Source organism: Perca fluviatilis, chromosome 4 (genome assembly GCF_010015445.1).
Source record: "Perca fluviatilis chromosome 4, GENO_Pfluv_1.0, whole genome shotgun sequence".
Taxonomy (NCBI): Eukaryota; Metazoa; Chordata; class Actinopteri; order Perciformes; family Percidae; genus Perca; species Perca fluviatilis.
The window spans coordinates 41,485,805-41,503,303 of record NC_053115.1 but is presented as its reverse complement, the minus strand read 5'-3'; the positions used below and the strand labels follow the sequence as shown (position 1 = coordinate 41,503,303).

The 17,499-nt window shown below is 40.0% G+C and overlaps 1 protein-coding gene across 1 annotated transcript; it reads left to right on the top strand.

Moving 5' to 3' along the window:
* The first annotated feature begins 427 nt into the window (after positions 1–427).
* On the top strand, positions 428–11,738 carry LOC120557137. Its single transcript, XM_039797170.1, has 3 exons — positions 428–578; positions 2,194–3,630; positions 9,663–11,738. The coding sequence occupies exons 2-3, from the start codon at positions 2,211–2,213 to the stop codon at positions 11,102–11,104; spliced, it is 2,862 nt and encodes a 953-aa protein (XP_039653104.1). The 5' UTR covers positions 428–578; positions 2,194–2,210; the 3' UTR covers positions 11,105–11,738.
* The last annotated feature ends 5,761 nt before the right edge of the window (positions 11,739–17,499 follow it).

Below are 17,499 nucleotides of genomic sequence, written 5' to 3'. Positions count from 1 at the left end.
TGGGTTACAGTTTGACACCCTTTCCTTTGTTTTTCCTCTCTTTTCTCTCTTTCCTTTTTTCAAAATCAGATTTTGATATAACGTTACTTGGCAACATTGTGGTCACTGTAGTTCTGGCGCATCTACTGACTGCAACTAAACACCGTCACTGAGTGCGCTAAGGCAGGACCAAACCATTTCATGCAGATACAGCGGGGTGGTCGGTCAATATGGATGTATACTTTTTGGTCAATGGGGATATTTAACTTTTACTGCCAAAAACAAGTAAAACAAAGAGATCATTGATTTTATTATTATATTTGAAATATATATACTTGAATGATGATGGTTTAATAATTTTATATTAGTTTTTACCTATTTTTTGGGGCCCCTGTCAGTCATGGGCCCTTGGAATTGTCCTAACTTTTCCCCCCTATATTTTTCGTCCTCACTACAGAGAGACACAGACTGAAAACAAACGATCAGATTCAGCTTCAGATCAAACTAACAACTTCCTGTGAGTGAGTTCAGCTACAGGAGAGAAAAGTGGAAAACTACAACACTGCTGCTTCAACCTGCTGACACTCCACACACTGAAGGTGAGTTTGACTAAAAACATGACTTAAAGTGAAAGTAAATTTCAGTGACGTTAGTAGAGGAGGGAGGGGAGCCATGACCATATACCCCTGACTGCAGACCCGCAGACCTCAGTGTGGGCGGAGTTAAACGGTTAACACCGCTGTCACTATATGTCAATGCTGTCACTACCATTGACATATATAAAACTACCCGATGTGAGTCGAGTGCAGATGTGAATTGCGCATGCGTCACTTTGTGACAAGTAGCCTACAATATACTGTCTATGGTTTTGAGCTAACGTTAGCAATCAAACAACAGGCTTGTTCAAGATGAACTGCGCCTCGCCTGTAAAGTAGACGAGAGCAGGCGGCAACAGACGGGGGCGGTGACAAAAGTCCGCTCTCAGCAGACGGGGGCGGTGACAAAAGTCCGCTCTCAAGTCGGACAGTTTCCAGCTGACTCCAGCAGCCTTCATTTAATAAAACGTTATCAGACCCATATATCAGCTCCTACACAGTCTCCAGCTGTTTTTATTATGACAGAGTAGCTGTCAAAATTATCTACATGCGATCTGTTGCTGATTTTAATTACCAACAGACTGTAGATGATCCGTAATCTGAACAGAATTAGTCTCTCTGACTTTTAAACATCTAAACTTCTATCAGCCTCACATGTGTTCTGTACAGAATAAGCTTTTAAATCAGACAAATCACTGTTAAAATCCCTCCGATTGAAAATCAATAAAAAGTTTATATAAAACGTCATCATGTTGAGTCGATTCTGAACCAATCAGCTGTTCGACCAGCATGCACTGGGTCCGCCTGCGTCTGCCTGGCTCTTGCAGTTGGAGAAAAGCAACTGCGCTGCCTGCGTCTCAGAACTGCAGCCGCCTTGGTCTCGTGAGATTATCGTTGCCCGCGTGTGCATGACGTCAGAGCAAGTCGGGATCAAGTCGGACACAAATCTAACCGGCATGCATTGGGCGCCGATCGCCGGTGATCGATTCTGCGCAGATCTGGCTCATCTCGAACGAGCCTAATCACAGATAACTAAAACTAAAACGTTTTGAAATGACTGCTAGCTAAGATGCTAACAGCGTTTTGAGCTAATGTTAGCAATCAAGTAGCCTCGTAGATGCTAACGGCGTTTTGAGCTAACGTTAGCAATCAAGTAGCCTACTAGATGCTAACGGCGTTTTGAGCTAACGTTAACAATGAAACAATCATAGATGGCTAAAACGTTTTAGTTAGTTTAGCTAACAGCTAATTCAGCTAACCGCTAGCTGACAGATAGATTCAGTCTAAAATAACATTAAGTCAAACTTAATGGGAAAAGAAGACTTTACAGTAATAACAATAAAGACAAGTATTGAGTGATTGTATTTTAAATGAGCACAAGTAAAGTAGAACTGACGTAGCTAACAGCTGTTATATATGTTAATGGTTATTTTCAAGTTTTATTTTGAGGGTCTTTTAAAGTTATTACATGCTGTCTCAGCTAGCGGTTAGCTAGGTAACAACTAGGCCTCAATGTGGGCGGGGTTAAATGTTTAACTCCGCCCACATTGAGGTCTGCGGGTCTGCAGTCAGGGGCTTCTCGCCATGACTGACTGTACTTTCTGTCTGCTGTTTTCAGCTTCCTTCAGAGATAAAATGGCTTCCAGATCAGAGGAGGATCTCTGCTGTCCGGTTTGTCATGATGTCTTTAGAGATCCTGTTCTTCTGTCATGTAGCCACAGCTTCTGTAAAGACTGTCTGCAGAGCTGGTGGACAGAGAAACCAACACAGGAGTGTCCAGTTTGTAAGAAAAGATCTTTGTATGAACCGCCTTGTAACCTGGTGTTGAAGAACCTGTGTGAGGCCTTCTTACTGGAGAGAGATCAGAGAGCTTCAGAGGCTCTCTGCAGTCTGCACTCTGAGAAACTCAAACTCTTCTGTCTGGACCATCAGCAGCCAGTGTGTCTCATCTGTCTGCATTCAGAAACACACTCCAACCACAGAATCAGACCCATCGATGAAGCTGCACGACAACACAGGAAGGAGCTTCAGGAAACTCTGGAGCCCTTAAAGGAGAAGATAAATGTTTTTGAACAAGTTAGAGTGAAGTTTGATCAAACAGCAAAACACATGAAAGTCCAGGCCCAACGCACAGAGACACAGATTAAGGATCAGTTTAAGAAGCTTCACCAGATTCTAGAAGAGGAAGAGGAGGCCAGGATGGCTGCTCTGTGGAAGGAAGAGGAGCAGAAGAGTCAGAGGATGAAGAAGAAGATGGAGGCTCTGAGCAGAGAGATAGCAGCTCTTTCAGACACAGTCAGAGCCACAGAGGAGCAGCTGAGAGCTGAAGACGTCTCATTCCTGATCAACTACAAGGCTGCAGTGGAAAGAGTCCAGCAGCGCCCCCTGCTGGATGATCCACAGCTGCTCTCAGGAGCTCTGATAGACGAGGCCAAACACCTGGGCAACCTGAGCTTCAACATCTGGAACAAGATGAAGGACATGGTCTCCTACACTCCTGTGGTTCTGGATCCAAACACTGCTAAACCCAACCTTATCCTGTCTGAAGATCTGACCAGTGTGAGACTAGGAAAGAGACAGCAGCTTCCTGATAACCCAGAGAGGTTTGATTATCTATGCTCTGTCCTGGGCTCTGAGGGCTTTAACTCAGGGACTCACAGCTGGGATGTCGAGGTTGGAGACAGTACAGGCTGGTCACTGGGAGTGTTAGCAGAGTCTGTCCAGAGGAAGGGAGGCATACAGTCTGGATTACGGAGAATATTGTTCCATAAAGGTAAATACTCAGCACGGTCAGCACAAGCTCCAGCCACTGTTCTCGTACTGCAGAAGAAGCTCCAGAGGATCAGAGTGACTCTGGACGTGAAGACAGGAGAGCTGTCGTTCTCTGATGCTGATACTAACACACACATACACACCTTCACCGCCATACAAACTTTCCGTAGAAGGATATTTCAATTGCTTTTCACTGAGAAGATGTTTCCGTATATTAGCACTTGGGATGAAGTCCCACTGAAGATATCACCAGTGAAAGTGTGTGTGACAGTGGAGCAGAGCAGTTAGAGATAAAGAGGATGATTATATTCATGTTGATGTTTATTTCTTAAAGGGAAAAGTCGCTGAATGTAACCTCTTAATCTGCACCTGTCCTAATTTCTCATTAATACAAAAATATCCTTGTTTTTTCGTTTAAGATATATGTTTAGTTTTACTTATTGTTTTAGTTTGACATTCTTTGTTTTTGTTTACCTATTTTTTGTAATTCATCTAGCTGACACTTTTATCCAACCGATTTACAATACAACCCAAAAATTCAAGTGATGCAGTCAAAAGCAAGTTTTATTTTTTTCATGTGTAAAATTATATAATTTAGTTTTTTATCTTTTGGTTCATTTAGCCTTTTGCTTTTTTATCAATACTGTTTTTATTTTAAATTGTTGTTGATGTTTTATTAGTTTGACTAGTGTGTGTAGAGCCAGGAAGACAGAAAACACTTTGTAGAAGCTGATTTGATCACAAAAATATAACTGAATGTTTGAGCAGACAATCATTATTTAAATCAAACTAACTTTATTTTCAATTCTATTCCAGATAATAGTAATCTAAAATCAATGTTTGATTACATTAAATGTCTTTTAAATTTTCCAAAACATATGAACAATTTTCTGTTTAATATAATAAAGAAAATTTTATTTCATTCAGTTTCCATCAGTGGGGACGTTTTCACACCTACCTCATAACCGGACTTTCAGACTTTTCACTTTAGTCCAAACCAAAATTGCAGGTGAGAAAGGTGCCTTGGACCACTGGATCAAAAGACCAAATTTTGGTCCAATCAGAAGAGGTGGTCTCGGTCCCGACCAAACTGAACCATGGTTCGGTTCGTTTGCAGTATGAAAACACTTTTTGGATGGTTCAGACATTCGGACCAATTATAGGAAGCTCTGGCAGGCTATCATCTTTTTATAAGACCAGGGAAGCTCCTTAAGGAATAGTTCAGTGCTTACATGTATGTGAGAGAGAGACGGTGAATGTGCTCTGAATTTAAGGAATATATTAAGTCTCTCAAACTTATAGACACTAAAAAAAGTAACAAAACTGAACTTTTAGAGGAATCACTTTTTTTCCCTTGATGTAATTTTATATTATTGTTTATTCATCCCCTCTACATACTTTGTTCTTGCAAATAACACAATTTTTATTTAAAGTCATATTATTGTTTCTCAGTATCATTATTTTGAGTGTTGACTGAAATATAATAAATAAATAAATATGTGGAATACATGGTTCATGAGAAAAGCCTGTCAGGGTGTATAACACACTGAAGCATGAATACTTGTTGCTGACAGTTTAAAAGACAATATAGTAGACACAGCCATTGCTGGACTGGGACCAAACATCGACTCCGGCATTTTTGCCCAGACCGGCCCACCACAATCTTATTATTATTATTATTATTATTATTATTATTATTTTCTATGATACAGTTTGTTAGTTTTTACTACAAAATATGTAGACAAACATACATTCTTTTCATTATATGTGCCTATATATATTATGTACAAAGTAAAACTGTGAACTCCACACCATTGGGCATCTCCTACTCAAACAAGGCTACCTTAAAAGAGTGAGAGGGGGATACACAGAAGGAAAAATGAGAATGGTGATTGATTGAGTTAAATTATCACAGTACTGGTATATTTAATCTTTCATTTTAATAATTTGAATTTTATTATTTGAATTTTTAATTGTATTTATCTTTAATCTAGGAGATAATGTAGAGATAATTGCATGTATTGTATACTTGTGGAAAAGGCATTGCTTTCTGGACAATAGGAACAATAATATGTTTATAACTTATGCCGCACTATTTGACATTGATCACCAGCAGTAGGTAATAGCGATGACAATTATGCTATTATAAACTACATTCATTTATTAAAAAATCCTCATTGCGTCAGTACCTCCTGCTGCTGACGTTATATACACTTCAACTACACTCTCCGGGACCGGCAGTGGCATTATATCAGCCCTGTCATTCTCAGACTCTCCAAGTTCGGTTTTTCCCTGTCACTGGCCTCGGCCTGCCTATCCTCACAAAACTCGCCACTGTCGCCAGCCACCACTCCGACTTCCACAGGCAACTGTTGACTTTGTTGTTGCACATTGTGGGTAACAATACAGAACACAGAAGGAGGACCTACTGCAGTAAACATATGTTATTTTTGAACATGTTGCAGCATGTGTCTAAAAACTACTAATTTTTTTGGCACAAAGCTTTTCTGCACCCCCCTTGCTCTTGCACTTTTTTGTCACCATTTTCGCTTTCTAAAAAACCACATCTGACAACAGGGAGAGAAAGAAGACGGGGAAGGGAGGGGTGCTAGTAAGAGATGTGATTTGGGCCAGAAATTGTCTAACGGCCGCTGTCCCTGCATTATGGGCCAGTCGTTGGTTAACCTTTTTATTTATTTTTTTATGTTTTTTTTAATGTATTATTATTTTTAAATGATAACGGCCCAAAAGCCTTTGGCCCACTGGCTATGCTAGATTACCAGTCCAGCCCTGGACACAGTGAAGAGGGAAGTGATGCATCAGCTATTTCAGTTTACATAATGTCATTTTTTAAACTATCAAGTACAAGCTTCCATTTGTTGTGGCACTTATTTATCGATTTACAAATACACTTCAATACTACCGTTTGTCCCTTTTTCTATCCAACATATCTATTTGCAGCAAACGCAGCAATTAAATAATCCATTAGTTTTCAACTAGGGGTTGGTACGGTTCACAAAATCAACGGTTCGGTTCATATCACAGTTTTAGGGTCACGGTTTTCGGTTCTGTTACGGTTCTTGTTATTTTTTCTTTTAATCTTTAACACTCCAGAAATATACTTCAACATATTATATATAGCTAAAATTAGCATATTGAATGCATGTTGCACAATACATGCACACAGTGGCAGTTCTATCTATCGTTTTATTTCCGCTGTCATCGCAAGGTAACATGAAATCCAAAATGTCCCACACACCAGACTTATACAATGCCTGCCGCATCCTCCAACTCGGGCAGCCTTCCTCATCTCCCACTTACCATTTCTACAGTGACGTGACCCGCGGCACTCCACACTCCATCTGAGGACGCCGTTTTCGGCACCGGCGCGTCTAAAACGAAAATCTTTTAAACTGATCTTTGTCGATCAAAAAAACAGACAGATTCAGCAACTGTATGGCCATTTCTGCGCTTAAAATGTTTTCCGAAACACTTTTCCGGTGAACTATTTTCGTAAAATGTCGAGATCGTATTCAGAACGAGACGTCATTAAAGTCTGTTTTGAAATTTCGGAGCAGCAAGAACCACGATGATCCGTTAGGTCCAGTCACCTGCCATGTGTTGTGTTCGTCATTGTGCTCATCTCGTGTTTCCAGTAAGTGTTTTAACATAGGTGTATAAAGTGGGCACTATGGCAGTAAGTGGTTAGTGCACATTAACGGTGTACTGACGAACCGTGCGACCCACACACGCTCCGAACCGAGACAAGCGAACCGAGCAGTTCGGATGTTTTTTCATGAACCGTACCACCCCTATTGTCAACTATTAAATTAATCGCTAACTATTTTGATAATCGGTTTGAAAAAAATTCCACATTTTTAAATGTTTTTTTTCTAGTTTTTTCACTCCTCTGTGACAGTAAACTGAACATCTTTGAGTTGTGGACAAAACAAGACATTTGAGGGCGTCATCTTGGGACTTTGGGAAACACTGATCCACATTTTTTTAACATTTTCTCATCGATTAATCAAGAAAATAATCCACAGATTAATCTACAAGGTAAATAATCGTTAGTTGCATCCCTAAACCAACCAAGGATTTGTGTTAGTTACTGTTCTTTTTACATGTATCATGAATAGTATTTACACCTTCTGTAGTTCTGCAAAATGCCACCACACAGCTGACATGAAATGTGTTCAAAACTGCTAAATCTTGGACTGACGTACAGAGGAACATGCAGACAGAAATATGAATACTACAAAACCCAATTCCAATAAAGTTGGGACGTTGTGTAAAACGTAAATAAAAACAGAATACAATGATTTCTGTGTTACATCACCTTTCCTTTTAACAACACTCGATATGATTTTGGGAACTGAGGAGTGAAGTCATTGTTGAAGCTTTGTAGGTAGAATTCTTTCCCATTTTTGCTTGATGTACGACTTCAGTTGCTCAACAGTCCGGGGTCTCCGTTGTCGTATTTTACGCTTCATAATGCGCCACACATTTTAAATAGGAGACAGGTCTGGACTACAGGCAGGCCAGTCTAGTACCCGCACTCTTTCACTACCCAAAGAAACACGCTGTTGTAACGATGCAGAATGTGGCTAGCATTGTCTTGCTGATAAAGCAGGGACGTCCCTTGGACGCGGCTTGACGCGGCATATGTTTCTCCAAAACCTGTACCTTTCAGCATTAATGGTGCCTTCACATATGTACAAGTTACCAATGCCATTGGCACTAACACACCCCATACCATCACAGATGCTGATAACAATCTCGGATGGTCCTTTTCCTCTTTGGCCCGGAGGACATGACGTCCATGATTTCCAAAAGCAATTTGAAATGTGGACTCGTCAGACCACAGCACACTTTTCCACTTTACGTCAGTCCATCTCAGATGAGCTCGGGCCCAGAGAATCGGCTCGGCATTTCTGGGTGTTGTTGATATATGGCTTTCACTTTGCATGGTAGAGTTTTAACTGCACATGTAGATGTAGCGAGCTAACTGTGTTAACTGACAATGTTTTTTTCCGAAGTGTTCCTGAGCCCATGTGGTAATATCCTTTACATAATGATGTCGGTTTTAATGCAGTGCAGCCTGAGGGATCGAAGGTCACGGGCATTCCATGTTGGTTTTTGGTCTTGCAGCTTACGTGCAGAGATTTCTCCAGATTCTCTGGATCTTTTGATGATATTATGGACTGTAGATGATGAAATCCCTAAAATGCTTGCAATTGTATGTTGAGAAATGTTGTTCTTAAACTGTTGGACTATTTGCTCACGCAGTTGTTCACTAAGTGGTGAACCTTGCCCCATCCCTGCTTGTGAACGACTGAGCATTTGGGGATGCTTCTTTTATACCCAATCATAACCAATTTAGCTGCTGACTTGTGGAATGTTCCAAACAGCTGTTTTTTTTTTGAGCATTTCTCAACTTTCCCAGTCTTTTGTTGCCCCTGTCACAGCTTTTTTGGATCGTGTTGCAGGCATCAAATTCTAAATGAGTGAATATTTGCAAAAAAAAAGTTTGAACATTAAATATATTTTCAAATCATTGTATTCTGTTTTAATTTACGTTTTACACAACGTCCCAACATACCTTGCTTAAAAAGACATTATGTATAGCTTATTAATTCTACCATGTAACAAATTATTATTATTCACGTCAATGTATATTAAATAACTCTATTTTTGATAGTTTTCTTTCTCTGTATTTTTAGAATTAAAATACATATTCTCAGTGTTATAAAAACGTTAGACTTCACTTCAATTTTAATAAGCTTTGAGATGAAGAAATGAAATTGTGTTACTGTTACTGTATGTGAATAAGCCACAATCTGTTGTAAAACAAAAAAAAATATATTGAAACAATTTTTAGTTTTAATTTTTAGTGCATTGTGGATAGTGGAAATAAACCTTTGTTAAGTGATGTCTCCAGGCTCATGCATTCTAAGCGATGTCCAGCCTCTCAGCAGAGGAAGTGTGAAAGCAGAGGAAGCTCCTCCCCTCAACTGACTCACCCGAGACAAACCAGGAAACAGTTTTTTTCGTCCTCACTGCAGAGAGATACATAGACTGAAAAACACGATCATATTCACTTTCCGATCCAACTAACAACTTCCTCTGAGTGAGTTCAGCTACAGGAGAGAAAAGTGGAAAACTACAACCCTGCTGCTTCAACCTGCTGACACTCCACACACTGAAGGTGAGTTTGACTAAAAACACGACTCAAAGTGAAAGTACATTTCAGTGAAGTTAGTAGAGGAGGGAGGGGAGCCATGACTGACTGTACTTTCTGTCTGCTGTTTTCAGCTTCAGTCAGAGACCAAATGGCTTCCAGATCAGAGGAGGATCTCCGCTGTCCGGTCTGTCATGATGTCTTCAGAGATCCTGTTCTTCTGTCATGTAGCCACAGCTTCTGTAAAGACTGTCTGCAGAGCTGGTGGACAGAGAAACCAACACAGGAGTGTCCAGTTTGTAAGAAAAGATCTTTGTATGAACCACCTTGTAACCTGGTGTTAAAGAACCTGTGTGAGGCCTTCTTACTGGAGAGAGATCAGAGAGCTTCAGAGGCTCTCTGCAGTCTGCACTCTGAGAAACTCAAACTCTTCTGTCTGGACCATCAGCAGCCAGTGTGTGTCATCTGTCTGCATTCAGAAACACACTCCAACCACAGAATCAGACCCATCGATGAAGCTGCACAACAACACAGGAAGGAGCTTCAGGAAACTCTGGAGCCCTTAAAGGAGAAGATAAAGGTTTTTGAACAAGTTAGAGTGAAGTTTGATCAAACAGCAAAACACATGAAAGTCCAGGCCCAACGCACAGAGACACAGATTAAGGATCAGTTTAAGAAGCTTCACCAGTTTCTAGAAGAGGAAGAGGAGGCCAGGATGGCTGCTCTGTGGAAGGAAGAGGAGCAGAAGAGTCATAGGATGAAGGATAATATGAAGGCTCTGAGCAGAGAGATAGCAGCTCTTTCAGACACAGTCAGAGCCACAGAGGAGCAGCTGAGAGCTGAAGACGTCTCATTCCTGATCAACTACAAGGCTGCAGTGGAAAGAGTCCAGCAGCGCCCCCTGCTGGATGATCCACAGCTGCTCTCAGGAGCTCTGATAGACGAGGCCAAACACCTGGGCAACCTGAGCTTCTACATCTGGAACAAGATGAAGGACATGGTCTCCTACACTCCTGTGATTCTGGACCCAAACACTGCTAAACCCAACCTCATCCTGTCTGAAGATCTGACCAGTGTGAGATGGGAAGAGGAACAGCAGCTTCCTGATAACCCAGAGAGGTTTGATTATCTATGCTCTGTCCTGGGCTCTGAGGGCTTTAACTCAGGGACTCACAGCTGGGATGTCGAGGTTGGAGACAGTACAGGCTGGTCACTGGGAGTGTTAGCAGAGTCTGTCCGGAGGAAGGGAGGCATACAGTCTGGATTACGGAGAATATTGTTCCATAAAGGTAAATACTCAGCACAGTCAGCACCAGCTCCACCCACTGTTCTCGTACTGCAGAAGAAGCTCCAGAGGATCAGAGTGACTCTGGACGTGAAGACAGGAGAGCTGTCGTTCTCTGATGCTGATACTAACACACACATACACACCTTCACCGCCATACAAACTTTCCGTAGAAGGATATTTCATTTTCTTTTCACTGAGAAGATGTTTCCGTATATTAGCACTTGGGATAAAGTCCCACTGAAGATATCACCAGTGAAGGTGTGTGTGACAGTGGAGCAGAGCAGTTAGAGATAAAGAGGATGATTATATTCATGTTGATGTTTATTTCTTAAAGGGAAAAGTCGCTGAATGTAACCTCTTAATCTGCACCTGTCCTAATTTCTCATTAATACAAAAATATCCTTGTTTTTTCGTTTAAGATATATGTTTAGTTTTACTTATTGTTTTAGTTTGACATTCTTTGTTTTTGTTTACCTATTTTTTGTAATTCATCTAGCTGACACTTTTATCCAACCGATTTACAATACAACCCAAAAATTCAAGTGATGCAGTCAAAAGCAAGTTTTATTTTTTTCATGTGTAAAATTATATAATTTAGTTTTTTATCTTTTGGTTCATTTAGCCTTTTGCTTTTTTATCAATACTGTTTTTATTTTAAATTGTTGTTGATGTTTTATTAGTTTGACTAGTGTGTGTAGAGCCAGGAAGACAGAAAACACTTTGTAGAAGCTGATTTGATCACAAAAATATAACTGAATGTTTGAGCAGACAATCATTATTTAAATCAAACTAACTTTATTTTCAATTCTATTCCAGATAATAGTAATCTAAAATCAATGTTTGATTACATTAAATGTCTTTTAAATTTTCCAAAACATATGAACAATTTTCTGTTTAATATAATAAAGAAAATTTTATTTCATTCAGTTTCCATCAGTGGGGACGTTTTCACACCTACCTCATAACCGGACTTTCAGACTTTTCACTTTAGTCCAAACCAAAATTGCAGGTGAGAAAGGTGCCTTGGACCACTGGATCAAAAGACCAAATTTTGGTCCAATCAGAAGAGGTGGTCTCGGTCCCGACCAAACTGAACCATGGTTCGGTTCGTTTGCAGTATGAAAACACTTTTTGGATGGTTCAGACATTCGGACCAATTATAGGAAGCTCTGGCAGGCTATCATCTTTTTATAAGACCAGGGAAGCTCCTTAAGGAATAGTTCAGTGCTTACATGTATGTGAGAGAGAGACGGTGAATGTGCTCTGAATTTAAGGAATATATTAAGTCTCTCAAACTTATAGACACTAAAAAAAGTAACAAAACTGAATTTTTAGACTAATCACTTTTTTTCCCTTGATGTAATTTTATATTATTGTTTATTCATCCCCTCTACATACTTTGTTCTTGCAAATAACACAATTTTTATTTAAAGTCATATTATTGTTTCTCAGTATCATTATTTTGAGTGTTGACTGAAATATAATAAATAAATAAATATGTGGAATACATGGTTCATGAGAAAAGCCTGTCAGGGTGTATAACACACTGAAGCATGAATACTTGTTGCTGACAGTTTAAAAGACAATATAGTAGACACAGCCATTGCTGGACTGGGACCAAACATCGACTCCGGCATTTTTGCCCAGACCGGCCCACCACAATCTTATTATTATTATTATTATTATTATTATTTTCTATGATACAGTTTGTTAGTTTTTACTACAAAATATGTAGACAAACATACATTCTTTTCATTATATGTGCCTATATATATTATGTACAAAGTAAAACTGTGAACTCCACACCATTGGGCATCTCCTACTCAAACAAGGCTACCTTAAAAGAGTGAGAGGGGGATACACAGAAGGAAAAATGAGAATGGTGATTGATTGAGTTAAATTATCACAGTACTGGTATATTTAATCTTTCATTTTAATAATTTGAATTTTATTATTTGAATTTTTAATTGTATTTATCTTTAATCTAGGAGATAATGTAGAGATAATTGCATGTATTGTATACTTGTGGAAAAGGCATTGCTTTCTGGACAATAGGAACAATAATATGTTTATAACTTATGCCGCACTATTTGACATTGATCACCAGCAGTAGGTAATAGCGATGACAATTATGCTATTATAAACTACATTCATTTATTAAAAAATACTCATTGCGTCAGTACCTCCTGCTGCTGACGTTATATACACTTCAACTACACTCTCCGGGACCGGCAGTGGCATTATATCAGCCCTGTCATTCTCAGACTCTCCAAGTTCGGTTTCCCTGTCACTGGCCTCGGCCTGCTCCTCTACCTCACACTCGCCACTGTCGCCAGCCACCACTCCGACTTCCACAGGCAACTGTTGACTTTGTTGTTGCACATTGTGGGTAACAATACAGAACACAGAAGGAGGACCTACTGCAGTAAACATATGTTATTTTTGAACATGTTGCAGCATGTGTCTAAAAACTACTAATTTTTTTGGCACAAAGCTTTTCTGCACCCCCCTTGCTCTTGCACTTTTTTGTCACCATTTTCGCTTTCTAAAAAACCACATCTGACAACAGGGAGAGAAAGAAGACGGGGAAGGGAGGGGTGCTAGTAAGAGATGTGATTTGGGCCAGAATGTTGTCCGTTGTCCTCCTGCATTATGGGCCAGTCGTTGGTTAACCTTTTTATTTATTTTTTTATGTTTTTTTTAATGTATTATTATTTTTAAATGATAACGGCCCAAAAGCCTTTGGCCCACTGGCTATGCTAGATTACCAGTCCAGCCCTGGACACAGTGAAGAGGGAAGTGATGCATCAGCTATTTCAGTTTACATAATGTCATTTTTTAAACTATCAAGTACAAGCTTCCATTTGTTGTGGCACTTATTTATCGATTTACAAATACACTTCAATACTACCGTTTGTCCCTTTTTCTATCCAACATATCTATTTAGCAAAGCTGCAATGATTAATCCATTAGTTTTCAACTAGGGGTGGTACGGTTCACAAAATCAACGGTTCGGTTCATATCACAGTTTTAGGGTCACGGTTTTCGGTTCTGTACGGTTCTTGTTATTTTTTCTTTTAATCTTTAACACTCCAGAAATATACTTCAACATATTATATATAGCTAAAATTAGCATATTGAATGCATGTTGCACAATACATGCACACAGTGGCAGTTCTATCTATCGTTTTATTTCCGCTGTCATCATAGGTAACATGAAATCCAAAATGTCCCACACACCAGACTTATACAATGCTAGCGCATCCTCCAACTCCGGGCAGCCTTCCTCATCTCCCACTTACCATTTCTACATGTGACGTGACCCGCAGCACTCCACACTCCATCTGAGGAGCCGTCGGCTCGGCGCCTGTCAAAATCTGACGAAAATCTTTTAAACTGATCTTTGTCGATCAAAAAAAACAGACAGATTCAGCAACTGTATGGCCTATTTCTCGCTTAAAATGTTTTCCGAAACACTTTTCGGTGAACTATTTTCGTAAAATACGAGATCGTATTCAGAACGAGACGCCATTAAAGTCTGTTTTGAAATTCGGGAGCAGCAAGAACCACGTGATGCGTTCGTCCAGTCACCTGCCATGTGTTGTGTTCATGTTGCTCATTCCCCTCGTCGTTTCCAGTAAGTGTTTTAACATAGGTGTATAAAGTGGGCACTATGGCAGTAAGTGGTTAGTGCACATTAACGGTGTACTGACGAACCGTGCGACCCACACACGCTCCGAACCGAGACAAGCGAACCGAGCAGTTCGGATGTTTTTTCATGAACCGTACCACCCCTATTGTCAACTATTAAATTAATCGCTAACTATTTTGATAATCGGTTTGAAAAAAATTCCACATTTTTAAATGTTTTTTTTCTAGTTTTTTCACTCCTCTGTGACAGTAAACTGAACATCTTTGAGTTGTGGACAAAACAAGACATTTGAGGGCGTCATCTTGGGACTTTGGGAAACACTGATCCACATTTTTTTACATTTTCTCATCGATTAATCAAGAAAATAATCCACAGATTAATCTACAAGGTAAATAATCGTTAGTTGCATCCCTAAACCAACCAAGGATTTGTGTTAGTTACTGTTCTTTTTACATGTATCATGAATAGTATTTACACCTTCTGTAGTTCTGCAAAATGCCACCACACAGCTGACATGAAATGTGTTCAAAACTGCTAAATCTTGGACTGACGTACAGAGGAACATGCAGACAGAAATATGAATACTACAAAACCCAATTCCAATAAAGTTGGGACGTTGTGTAAAACGTAAATAAAAACAGAATACAATGATTTCTGTGTTACATCACCTTTCCTTTTAACAACACTCGATATGATTTTGGGAACTGAGGAGTGAAGTCATTGTTGAAGCTTTGTAGGTAGAATTCTTTCCCATTTTTGCTTGATGTACGACTTCAGTTGCTCAACAGTCCGGGGTCTCCGTTGTCGTATTTTACGCTTCATAATGCGCCACACATTTTAAATAGGAGACAGGTCTGGACTACAGGCAGGCCAGTCTAGTACCCGCACTCTTTCACTACGAAGCAACGCTGTTGTAACACGTGCAGAATGTGGCTAGCATTGTCTTGCTGATAAAAGCAGGGACGTCCCTTGGACGTTGCTTGGACGGCAGCATATGTTTCTCCAAAACCTGTACCTTTCAGCATTAATGGTGCCTTCACATATGTGCAAGTTACCCATGCCATGGGCACTAACACAGCCCCATACCATCACAGATGCTGATAACAATCTGGATGGTCCTTTTCCTCTTTGGCCCGGAGGACATGACGTCCATGATTTCCAAAAGCAATTTGAAATGTGGACTCGTCAGACCACAGCACACTTTTCCACTTTTCCACTTTGCGTCAGTCCATCTCAGATGAGCTCGGGCCCAGAGAATCGGCCGGCATTTCTGGGTGTTGTTGATATATGGCTTTCACTTTGCATGGTAAAGTTTTAACTTGCACATGTAGATGTAGCGACTAACTGTGTTAACTGACAATGTTTTTTTCCGAAGTGTTCCTGAGCCCATGTGGTAATATCCTTTACATAATGATGTCGGTTTTTAATGCAGTGCAGCCTGAGGGATCGAAGGTCACGGGCATTCCATGTTGGTTTTTGGTCTTGCCGCTTACTTGCAGAGATTTCTCCAGATTCTCTGGATCTTTTGATGATATTATGGACTGTAGATGATGAAATCCCTAAAATGCTTGCAATTGTATGTTGAGAAATGTTGTTCTTAAACTGTTGGACTATTTGCTCACGCAGTTGTTCACTAAGTTGTGAACCTCGCCCCATCCCTGCTTGTGAATGACTGAGCCTTTGGGGGACGCTTCTTTTATACCCAATCATAACCAATTAACCTGTTCACCTGTGGAATGTTCCAAACAGCTGTTTTCTGAGCATTTATCAACTTTCCCAGTCTTTTGTTGACCCTGTCACAGCTTTTTTGGAATGTGTTGCGGGCATCAAATTATAAATGAGTGAATATTTGCAAAAAAACAATAAAGTTTGAACATTAACTATCTTGTCTTTGTAGTGTATTCAATTGAATATAGGTTGAAAAGGATTTTATTTACGTTTTACACAACGTCCCAACGGACCTTGCTTGAAAAAACATTATGTATAGCTTATTAATTCTGCTATGTAACTAATAATTATTATTCACGTCAATGTATATTAAAGAACTCTATTTTTGACAATTTTCTTTCTCTGTATTTTTAGAATTGAAATACATGTTCTCAGTGTTATATAAACCTTTGTGTTTCTCATAAGCCAAATGAAAACTTTTTTAAACTTCACTTCAATTCTAATTAGCTTTGAGATGACAAAATGAAATTGTGTTACTGTCACTGTAAGTGAATAAGCCACAATCTGTTGTAAAATAAAAAATATATTGAAAATGTTTTTAGTTAAAAAAATTTGTGCATTTGCATTTCCCATCATCTTGATGTGGGTCTGGCTTGTCAGGCTAAGGGGAGCCATGACTGACTGTACTTTCTGTCTGCTGTGTTTTCAGAATCTCTGGAGTCCTTAAAGGAGAAGTTAAAGGTTTTAGAACAAGTTAAAGTGAAGTTTGATCAGACAGCAGGACACATAAAGCTCCAGGCCCAACACACAGAGACACATATTAAGGATCAGTTTAAGAAGCTTCACCAGTTTCTAGAAGAGGAAGAGGAGGCCAGAATGGCTGCACTGAGGGAGGAAGAGGAGCAGAAGAGTCAGAGGATGAAGAAGAAGATGGAGGATCTGAGCAGAGAGATAGCAGCTCTTTCAGACACAGTCAGAGCCACAGAGGAGCAGCTGAGAGCTGAAGATGTCTCATTCCTGATCAACTACAAGGCTGCAGTGGAAAGAGTCCAGCAGCGCCCCCTGCTGGATGATCCACAGCTGCTCTCAGGAGCTCTGATAGACGAGGCCAAACACCTGGGCAACCTGAGCTTCAACATCTGGAACAAGATGAAGGACATGGTCTCCTACACTCCTGTGATTCTGGACCCAAACACTTCTGGTCCATTAAACGGCCTGTCTAAAGATCTAACCAGTGTGAGAGGAGGAGAGGAACAGCAGCTTCCTGATAATCCAGAGAGGTTTGATTATTACTACTGGTCTGTCCTGGGCTCTGAGGTCTTTAACTCAGGGACTCACAGCTGGGATGTTGAGGTTGGAGACA

Coding starts and splice junctions, on each gene's coding strand:
- LOC120557137 (XM_039797170.1), top strand. CDS start 2,211: ATGGCTTCCAGATCAGAGGAGGATCTCTGCTGTCCGGTTTGTCATGAT. Junction 3,631..9,662: donor TGTGACAGTGGAGCAGAGCA/GTTAGAGATAAA, acceptor TGCTGTTTTCAG/CTTCAGTCAGAGACCAAATG.